The sequence below is a fragment of the Parasteatoda tepidariorum genome, chromosome 8 (assembly GCF_043381705.1).
Source record: "Parasteatoda tepidariorum isolate YZ-2023 chromosome 8, CAS_Ptep_4.0, whole genome shotgun sequence".
Lineage (NCBI taxonomy): Eukaryota > Metazoa > Arthropoda > Arachnida > Araneae > Theridiidae > Parasteatoda > Parasteatoda tepidariorum.
Genome location: NC_092211.1, coordinates 60,495,364 through 60,506,529, shown reverse-complemented (window position 1 = coordinate 60,506,529; position 11,166 = coordinate 60,495,364). Strand labels below are relative to the sequence as shown.

The 11,166-nt window shown below is 31.1% G+C and overlaps 1 protein-coding gene across 2 annotated transcripts in view; it reads left to right on the top strand.

Moving 5' to 3' along the window:
* The first annotated feature begins 605 nt into the window (after positions 1-605).
* LOC107439658 (uncharacterized) overlaps positions 606-11,166 on the top strand; it is a 19,531-nt gene continuing 8,970 nt past the window's right edge. The window contains exons 1-10 of one of the 2 annotated variants that reach the window (XM_043052138.2): positions 606-716; positions 2,162-2,245; positions 4,499-4,708; positions 6,444-6,632; positions 6,732-6,941; positions 7,064-7,291; positions 7,431-7,640; positions 7,735-7,944; positions 8,068-8,271; positions 10,864-11,082. In XM_043052138.2, the coding sequence (XP_042908072.1) occupies positions 689-716; positions 2,162-2,245; positions 4,499-4,708; positions 6,444-6,632; positions 6,732-6,941; positions 7,064-7,291; positions 7,431-7,640; positions 7,735-7,944; positions 8,068-8,271; positions 10,864-11,082 (1,792 nt within the window). In that variant the 5' untranslated portion in view covers positions 606-688. Of the gene's footprint in view, positions 717-2,161; positions 2,246-4,498; positions 4,709-6,443; positions 6,633-6,731; positions 6,942-7,063; positions 7,292-7,430; positions 7,641-7,734; positions 7,945-8,067; positions 8,272-10,860; positions 11,083-11,166 lie in introns of both variants that reach the window. The other variant, XM_043052135.2, reaches the window with a different exon arrangement.

The window sequence follows — 11,166 nt, the reverse complement described above, 5'->3', positions numbered from 1 at the left end:
TATTGTATCCATTTTTCCTACTCCAATATATATTTTAAAATAAATTTGATTGAACTTTGTCTCTTTAAGACTGCGTCCGCTTATTTTTTGTTACAATTTATTTTGAAGTAACCTTAATTGAATTTTACTTTACTAAAGATTGTATCTTTTATTTACAGTTCCAATGAATTTCAAAATAAGCTTTATTTAGCTTTTCTTCATTGAAGATTGTGTCTGTTAATTATTGTTCCAAAAAAAAAAAAGAGTTCGGGGAATAAGTCTAAAAAAGTAATGAAAAAGTCATTTTGTAAACGTAAAACATCATTAATTTTTTACTCTTTTTAATTAAATATAAAAGGGAGGGGAAATAACTAAAACATTTATCATTTAAGCTGTTTTGTTATAATGAAATCAAGTTGAAAAACAAAGTAAATTATGTTAAACACTCGTTAGTTTAATTAATATTTCCATGATCAAGCAAAATGCAAATGTGATTTTAAATTAGATAAGCTGTATGAAAATTATTATACATTTAGTCGAATAGAATTATCGGAAAAAATGCAGGTGATTGTAGAATAAAAAACTGAACAGGTGTTAATTTTTTCAATCCAGTAAGGATAAGCTCTCTCTTATCTTATCCCAAAGGTCGCCCTTTTAAAAACGAAATCAATCACTGCATCAGATCTTTTCAGTTTTGGAATTTGGGATAATGGGGACGGCAAATATCTTTTTGTTCGGTAAGTACATACTTTTTCAACGCGATGCAGAACTTTCGCTATACATATAATTGTATCTATGTAATGCTATTTAAAAATTACAATGCATATTCGAGAAACGCAAACAATCACACTACAAAGGACTGATTATCCAATTTGTGTTTTCACCCTACAATCAAACAACTATTTATTATACACTCAGAAAAAAAATTGCCCGAAGCTATCAGAATATGGTAAAATGTGTCATGTTTTTAGCTCTATGGGAATACCAAAAAGCTCGGCACCAGAAAACTTTGGAAGAGATTTTGGTAAAATAAACAATAAAATATGAAATTTCGTTTTCTACGTCTTTATAGTACTTTTCCCCCTCCCAGGTTATTGTGTCATTTAGAATTGTGCTTACAGCCATACACCAATTCCATTTAAGCAGCCGGAGGGCTTAAATGAAGAAAGGCTAGTGTTATTCAATTTTGAGGTCCACCGTAAATAAATTAAGGAAGATTTCGTTTTCTATTCAATGAATTTATATTCTAATAAAATTAAGATATTTACAACAGTTACAACTTAAATTTGAATTCATCAGATAATCAGATTAAACCGTGACGTGGAGAAATAGTTTTTGCATAATTTCACACTAAAGTAGATTTGTTCGTTTTCTATTAAATTAGGAATTTATTATTCTAATAAAATTAACTTTGCAATATTTATAAAACAAATTTGAATGAATCAAAAAATCGGATTAAACTGTGACGTGGAGAAATAGTTCTTGTATAATTTCATACTAAAGTAGATTTGTTCGTTTTCTATTAAATTAGGAATTTATTATTCTAATAAAATTAGCATTGCAATATTTACAAATTAAATTTGAATGAATCAAAAAATCAGATTAAACCGCGACGTGGAGAAATAGTTTTTGTACAATTTCATAATAACGTCGCTTTTTTCGTTTCCTATTAAATTAAGAATTTATTATTCTAATAAAACTAAAATTCAATATTTACAAATAAAATTTGAATGAATCAAAAATTCAAATTAAACCGTGACGTGGAGAAATAGTTTTTGTATAATTTCATAATAAAGTCGCTTTTTTCGTTTTCCATTAAATTAAGAATTTATTATTCTAATAAAATTAACATTGCAATACAAATTAAATTTGAATTAATCAAAAAATCAGATTAAATCCTTACGTGGAGAAATAGTTTTTGTATAATTTCATTCTAAAGTAGCTTTTATCATTGGAAAAAGTTGATTTGTGTGTACACTTAGCACATTGAAACATGTGACTGGAAGCTTACTGTCTGCCTCGTCCTCACTGAAAATCCTTCTCAGGCTATCATTTCATGACTGTCAGTAGCTATTCTTGAGTTGGCTTAAAAGATTTTCTAGACATTTTTAGGAAGAAAAATTATAACATCAAATTTAAATCATATTTGAAAAAAAAAATTTACTTATTTATTTTTTTGTAGTTTTCATCACAACGTTCTCTATTTATTGTCATGCTGAAAATCATGAAGAGGCTGATTCCAAGGACTTGGAATTAACCCCACAGCGTAAGTACTTTCAAGCTTGTAATTACAAAAGATTATTTTGGAGAACAATTTTTTTCTGATGCATGAGATTTCTTAACAGATCCTAGATACTTTCGTACGCTGAACGTAATAACAATGGATTGTGTATATGTTGAGAAACACTTTTAAAAGAGTTAGGGCACATTATCAGGGCACAAATCGCCCTGTGTTGTTTACACTCACGGCAACACATAGGAAATCATCCCCGGAAATGTCGTCATACGACGCTAGGGGTACTTTCCGATTACAAACTGTTTTTTCGTACTCTTCTTAACAGGTCATGATAAGGAAGTGCCCCTATCCACGTGCGACGACATTTCAGGAGATAGTTTCCTATGTGTTTCCACCAGTGTAAACACATAGGAAACGTTTTGTCGTTCACTTCTGAGGTAATAATAAGGAAGCGCCCCTAGCCACGTACGATGACATTTCCTTGGATGATTTTATATGTGTTGCCACCAGTGTAAACACCAGTTTCAACTCAGTTATATTTCGCCAAAATATATAGACTAAAAATGTCCGTTCAAAGGAATTATTTGTGGCTTTAGAAGCAAAATTTATTAAAATCCCCACACCCGATTTAGGCATGATCAAGTATTCGTCTGAATGCAATAAAAAAAATTTCCCCAGTGCTATTTTTTATGTCCTTGAGAAATAGATAAAGAAAATACTTAGTGTTTTAGACAATTTCGAAGTTTATTAATGTTATTTTCAATCACATTAGCTATCACAGAAAAAAAAAGAAAATTTTAATTTTTTTAAAAATTAATGTATCAAAAAGTGTCAAACACTAAATAATTTCAGTATCAAAAGTTTAAAAAATTAATATGCTTTTTCGACACAAGAGTATTACAAAAAGGTCAGCTCTGACTATTGCTTGTTTTTTACTAAATTTGTGAATTTTAACAGTCGTTTGGTGATCCGAATTCAACTTTTTTAATAAAAATATCATTGTGAAGTGTTAAATATGAACTGTAAAGCGTTAGTAATAAAAACAATTATTATTAAATTTTACTGTTAAATATTAAAAATATTTTCACTCTTACTGTTGGTTACAACTGATTTCCGCACTTTAATGATACCACTATGGATAATATAATGTATGAATAATATAATGTTAATTAAAGCGTACAGAAACGTTAATGTCGTTTCAGCAAAGATCTTATTTTCTCAAGTGCCTAGTTGATGTATGCTATCTATGTAACTTGCAAATTACCTAGGTAATTGGAGAAATGAAATAATTTTCTGCTCTTTAACAGATTACTCTAGTTAATCTGTACCTTACCTACATAATCTGTAGAACAACTGATTTCCGCACTTTAGTGATACCACTATGGATAATATAATGTTAATTAAAGCGTTCAGAAACGTTAGTGTCGTTTCAAAGATCTTATTTTCTCCTTGACGATTGCCTAGTGGATAATGTGAATACTATCTAAGCAACTTGCGAACTACCTAGGTAATTTGAAAAATAAAACAACTTTCTGCTCTTTAACAGAATACTCTAGTTAATCTGTAAGTTACCTAGATAATCTGTAGAATAACTGATTTCTGCACTTTAGAGATACCACTATGAATATAGATATGGATAATATAATGTTAATTAAAGCGTACATAAACTTTGTCGTTTCAGCAAAGATCTTATTTTCTCTTTGATTAATGCTTAGTTGATAATATGTATGCTATCTAAGTAACTTTCAAATTACCTTGTTAATAGGAAAAATGAAATAATTTTCTGCTCTTTAACAGATTACTCTAGTTAATCTGCACCTTACCTAAATAATATGTACCTTGCCTAGATAATCTGTAGAACAACTGATTTCTACACTTTAATGATACCGCTATAGATAATATAATGTATGGATAATATAATATTAATTAAAGCGTACAGAAACGTTAGTTTCGTTTCAGCAAAGATTTTGTATTCTCTTTAACGAGTGCCTAGTTGATAACGTGTATGCTATCTAAATAACTTGCAAATTACCTAGTTAATTGAAGAAATGAAATAATTTTCTGCTCTTTAACAGATTACTCTAGTTAATCTGTACCTTACCTAGATAATCTGTAGAATAACTGATATCTGCACTTTTGTGATAACATACATTCTATTTTCTGCTTGCATTGTGGTTTCTTAAAATACTTCCACCATTGCCAAAGATTAAATATAGCACTTTAAAAACAACGTTTATTTTTTTTTCTAATCTTGAGTTATAATCGAGATTGTTTCAAATTTAGGTACCTTCTGGAAGCCCACTAAAGTTAATTTCAGGTGCCCTGCTATCTACGGCCGTTATGCACATCCTACAGATTGTGAGTATTTTTATTTATGCAGATTTGGTTGGCCGACTTTGATGCACTGCAACAGAGGCTATTTGTACGACGAGCCTAGAGAGCAATGTCGACCCAGGAATCAGGTCAAGTGCCGTAAACATGATGATGATGGAGGTACAGTTCTTTGTTGTCTATGTTATCATTTTCTCAGCATCTAACAAACTAAAGAAAAATGTAGAAATTTTACAAACTTCTCAGAATTTTAATTTTTTTTTATTTAGCACTAAAAATTTATTTCTTTATTTATCACTTAAAATTAAAATTTTTAGATTCTAGCACTAAAAATGTTAATTTTAAGATAAATGTTACTAAATACAATGTTACTAAAAATTTTAATTTTAAGTGCTAGACGCAAACAAAATTCAACTATATTTCTTCAGTTGGAGTGTGTGCTATGGACCTCAAAACTTTTTTGCACAAAAACAGACAGAAATCTGTCACATTAATCACAAATATTTACTTTTAAAAAAAACAACTCGCTGTTTACAAACAATTCCAGTTGCCTACAGTGACCTAAGTTGCCTAAATGTGACATTTTGTAACATTGTAGCATTGATCTTTGCCCTAATAACCCATTATTAGCGACCAAGTTGGTAACCCTCTCTATTGACTAAATATACTTTAGCTGTGTTTCTAAATCCGATGAATATTAAACACAGCTTTTTTCACACCGCTTAACATTCATCCCTGTTCTACAGCATGGCCAATGTCCAAGTTGGCAACTCTATTTTGAAATAAATATAGCTACCTTTGCCCATTTCTAAAACTGATTAATGTTAAACACGGCCTTTTTTTTCGCTACATAACATGAAACCCCATTGGCATCTGGGTTAGCGACTAAGTTGGTAAAACCCTCAACTACCTAAACATACCTCTTTTTCCCGCTTTTCAAAAACTGCTATATTTTAAAATTTAAGTGTTTTCCACAATCACGAAACAAATCTCCGTCCTTCATTGGGGTCAGCGTCTAAGTTGGTTCCTCTTTCTTTTAAATAAATACAGTCCTTTAGTTTGCATTTAAAACTGACAAATGCCTAACACATTCTTTGTTTTCACAGCGTAACGTTGATTTTCATCCTACATTGAAGTCAGCGTCTAAGTTGGTAACTAACTCCCTCTCTCTCTCTTTTAACTTATCAGACCTTTTTGTGTTTTTTGAATGGCACGAGAACCAACAAATTTTCAACAAGTAGCAAATATTCATTGCCATATTTTTTGTAATAAAAAGTCTCTTTAAAACGCCTAACATCAGACAAATATCTCACCTACCCTTTGTATCTACCTACAAGGGTTCAGAAAATAGTTATGGGATGTTTAAAAAATTATCGGTTCCTAAGAGAATTAATACAATTTTCCAAATACAATACAATACCAAATTTTCTACACGAACCTAATTAAAATAGAGCTCCAAATAAATGTATTAAAACAGAAAATATAATTTTTCGAATTTTGGTATTTTAACTCTTAAAAACTGTCTAGTGACTGAGCTCTAAATTTCTAAAAAATGAAGAGAAATTACACACTAACTAGTAATGCTTATGATTATCAGTGCATAAATGGATAAGAAGAAACAAAAATATACCATTACATTGATCTTTGAGCTTTTTAATCAACCGTTAGCATGGAATATAAACTTAAAATTCTTTACATTATCACAATCACGAATTGAAACTTACAGAGCTGATTTATGACTGTATTGAGGATAAAAAAGCAGTGTTGGTGATATGAAGCGATCCAGTGTCTAGATTAGAGTATTGTGCATATTTTTTGTCATTATGAAATTGAAGAAAATGCATTCACACATTTAAAGAAAACTTTTGAATCATAACTTAGAATGCTCTAAATTTAGGTGAATGGAAGCTTTCGTTTCAATGCCCTACTTCCTACGGCCGGTATCCACATCCAACAGATTGTGCGTATTATTATGAATGTCAAGCTGGTTTGCCATATCTGATACAATGCAGTACAGGTTACCTGTACGACGAGAAACAGAAACAATGTCGGGACAAGAATTACGTTAAATGCATTCACGATAAAGGTATGCAATCCAGTCAACCTCTTATTTGACTTAATTGAGAAAAATACATTCTCATAATGCATCTACTGAATTTATAAACTATGAATATTCTAAATTTAGGTGAATGGATACCCAAAAAGGGCAAGTTTGTATGTCCTCAGGCTTTCGGACGTTACCAGCATCCTACAGACTGCGCATATTTTTATGACTGCTATTATGGTGTGCCATACTTGATGCACTGCAATAGAGGCTACTTGTACGACGTGAATTATAAACAATGCCGAGACAGGAATACCGTTAAGTGCCTCATCCCTGATAAAGACGATAGAGGTATGCCATCTATGTCATTGTCATCAATTTTTAAGAACCTCATTTGCCTTCATCAAATTTAGAAAAATTTATTCTCTTATGCAAAAACTTTTGAATTATAATTTTGAATACTCTGAATTTAGGGGAGTGGAGACCTAATAAAGTTCAGTTTGTTTGTCCTGATTATAACGGACGTTATCCACATCCTACAGACTGCGCATATTTCTTTGAATGTCAATCTGGTGTACCATACTTGATGCACTGCAATGAAGGATACTTGTATGACGTGAACTATAAACAATGCCGAGAGAAGAATACCGTTAAGTGCCTCATCCATGATAAAGATGATAAAGGGGATAAAGATGATAAAGGTATGTCATCTCTGAAATTAATCCTACATTTATTAAATTTTAAAAAAAATATTTTTACCTTTATCAAGTTGATGAAAATATATTCATATATTTCGCCTTTTAATGGAAAACCATTTGAAATAAATTATCCTAAATTTAGGTGGATGGAAACCAAGCAGAGACCAATTTGTTTGTCCTCAGGCTTTCGGACGTTATGCTCATCCTACAGATTGTGCATATTTTTATGAATGTTATTACGGTGTGCCATACTTGTTGCATTGTTATGCTGGCTACTTGTACGATGATAGATATAAACAGTGTCGAAGCAAGGATACCGTTAAGTGCCTCATTGATGATAAAGACGATAAAGGTATGCAATCTGTCATACATTTGAAGGCAAATATTTTGCCCTTCTTTAAAGTTGAAGAAAACACATTAATATATCTTGAATACTCTAAACATAGGTGAATGGAGACCCAAAAAAGATCAGTTTGTCTGTCCTGATTATAACGGTCGTTATGCACATCCTAAAGACTGCGCATACTTTTATGAATGTGAATCTGGCTTGCCCTCCTTGATGCACTGCAATGTTGGCTACTTGTATGACGTGAATGCGAAACAGTGTCGAGACAAGAATACTGTGAAGTGCCTCAATCCTGATGAAGACGACAAAGGTATGCCACCTGTGATACTGCCATATTTTTAAACATTTTTCAAATTGAAGAAATACCATCACATTTTTCTTCTAATGATTTAACAAGACTCTTGAAATATAATTTTGAATGTTCTAAATTTAGGTGAATTGATACCAGATAAAGGTAATTTTACCTGTCCTGCCTATTATGGGCGTTATCCACACCCGACAGAATGCGACTATTTTTACGAATGCAGATATGGCTTGCCATATTTGAGGCGCTGCAACATAGGCTTCTCGTATGACAAGAAGAGGGAATATTGTAGGGACAAGAGAGTTGTCAAGTGCAAAATTCCTCGTGATATTGGTAAGGATAGTTTGAGATGCTTAATCTTATTTTTAATATTCTTAATATATAAGAAGGTTTAGAAATAAAAGAGAAAGAGAGAGTGAGAAAAAATAACCAAATTATGCGAATAGAGAGGATTACTAACTGTTACAAATTTAAAACAACGAACAAAAGTGAATTTTTTTTTTTTAAAAATTAAAACATTCATAAAAAAACTAATTGAGGTTGAAATGATAGAGAGATTTCGCTCTCTCGCATAACCTCTCCCATGCTCAAGCACGAAAGACCAGTGCAGTTATCACAAAACCACCTCGGACTTTGAGCAGAACATACGTACGGGAACGTGCAGGATGCTATGTGAGAATGCGAAATATCTCTAATGTCTCAATTTGAGCCTTTCGGTAACAAACACTGGAACCATTAGTGAATTTGCTGATGGTGTTCCGTAAAACACTAACAAGAACAGGGAGTGAATCGGAATGAAGTTCGATTGAAGAATAAGCAATTCCCTGTTATTCAAACAAAAAAAATATTTCCTTCCCATTGTTTTTTTAGTTAACTAACAGGAAAAGTGTGATGTGGTCGGTAACACTGGATATTTCTCCGCAGGAGTTGAAACCATGTGAAACAAAAATGCCTAACTTTAACCTATTCAAAACTAAATTATTAAAAGCTACAATTATTATAGATTTAATTTTGTTTTTAATATAGACCCATACAACATTATTTATAATACTTTATTTCCCTAACTGCTTGAAATCTTCATTAAAAAAATTTTATTACTGCTAATATATGTGGTAAGAATCTGAACATTTCTTTTAGCGCAGTGAAACCCCAGAGGGTCAAAAAATTAGTTGAAAAATAGACAGAAAACAACTCACACACAGAAAATAACTCTCCTCATAAATTGATAGATCTCTCACTCCCACTAATTCCGAAAATTATAAAGATTTCCGATCTAGATTCTCTAATTATACTAACTAGAAATCAGACTTTATAAAGGACCCCAATGTAAGTACCAGGATGTAAATTTTCTGTCTTTACGCATATGAAAAAATAAAAACCATATATACAATCAAAATTAGAACTTTTTTGTACTGTGAATGTGCTAGCTAATATTGTTTATAATTTAACTAAAAAAAGTTTTTTTTTTCAAAAAACGTAAAACGAGTAAACTCTAGAAGCAAACAGAGATGTTTTAATATTCGAACACATTTACCGATTGCTGACGACCGCAGTTTTCTAAATTATGATGATATTTCATAAACATAATTATGTAAAAATTAGAATACTGAATACAATTAAAGAATAATCATAAAACATTTTAAGTGTTCTAATTCATTCCTATCAATACTGTACGAAATGGAATACTGTGAAGAAAAAAAATCTTAAAAAGTTGTTTTGCTTTACATTAAAAGATGAAGATAGAACCCATATTTCTTATGAAAATTTTTAATTTTGCTAGAATGTATTCTGTCTCAATCTATTTTACCGCTTCAATTGCATGTGCCATAGTACTTAAAGTTTAAAATAGTTCCGGACTTTTAAAAATTTAAATTTAAAAGTTTATTAACTTTACTTACAAAATTATTATAGTCAAAGTTTTGTAGAGTATCGTTCTTTAAAAGCTAGTTCATAAGTATTGTGTCAGTATACCAAACTAGTAAATAAAGTCAGTAAATAGTAGTCAGTAAATAAAGACATTTAACAAAAAATAAGGCCTTCTCCAAAAAATAAAGTTAACTGATAATGGAACTGAATATTAAATGTCGAGTAGCTTTTGGTAGTTTGAAACCTGACAGTAACACTGAATTGTACTCAAATCGGGCTTAATACGGACAAATAAAAATCAACCTTGGTTAAAACTTCTTTGGCTTCAAAATATGAAAACGGGGTCACAAAAGTCAACTTGCTTCAAACTCCAAAAAATAGGCACCCATTCTCAAGACTTGCGAAACTTGAATATCGAATTGCTAAATATATGTTGAACATTGACCTAGTAAATGTCGAATTTATGATACTAACAACTACACTTTATTGAATTCAGGATCAGTTTCTGGTCAATTCAGGTAACTGAACAATAACCTATTAATTGTCAAATTACTTTGGCAAATTTACTACTCTGGATTGAGTTTATGCTCACTAATTCAAAGAAATGAATAGTAAACTTCTAATGGTCCTGTTACTAGAACAGAGATGACGAACTTATTTTTCGATTAGTAGGCCAGTATAATTACGTCTTATTATTTTCTCTTTTCTTTTTTTTAAAAAAAATGCTACCATCAGTGAATTTAATTGTTTAAAAATAATTTAACACTAGAAACTGAACATTGTTGTATACCTTAGAAAGTGGACAGCCAAAACCGCTATATAACGCGAATACACATTAGGTCGAAAGTTTTTGCTAGTTTAAAAGTAAATGAATTGAAACTTTAATGCGGCATATTTTACCCAAGCAGATTAGGTGCCAGGTATGTACCCTATCCGAAAACCTTTTATAAACGCCTCTACTTATTGACATTTATATTTTCAATATTGAAATGAAATATTAAAAGATAAAACAATTAATTATGTATGATTGTTAAATAATCTTGTTTGATCTTCCAGAAGACGACGACGACGACGATGGTGATGAAGAGATCGGTCCTTTCAAGTGTCCTTACATATGGGGTACTTTCGCTCATCCAAAGGAGTGCAACAAGTACTACGTCTGCATATATGATGTACCCACACTGTACACGTGCTCCGGAACTGATTTGTACGACGTTAAGCTTAGAAGATGCATAGACAAAAGTAAAGTCAACTGCGGAAAGAGAATCGGCAAAGATGGTAAGTCATTTTACCTTCTTATAAGAGCTTCTAGATTCTTCATTTTATGATCAGGAGAAGTGTGTATATATATATATATATATA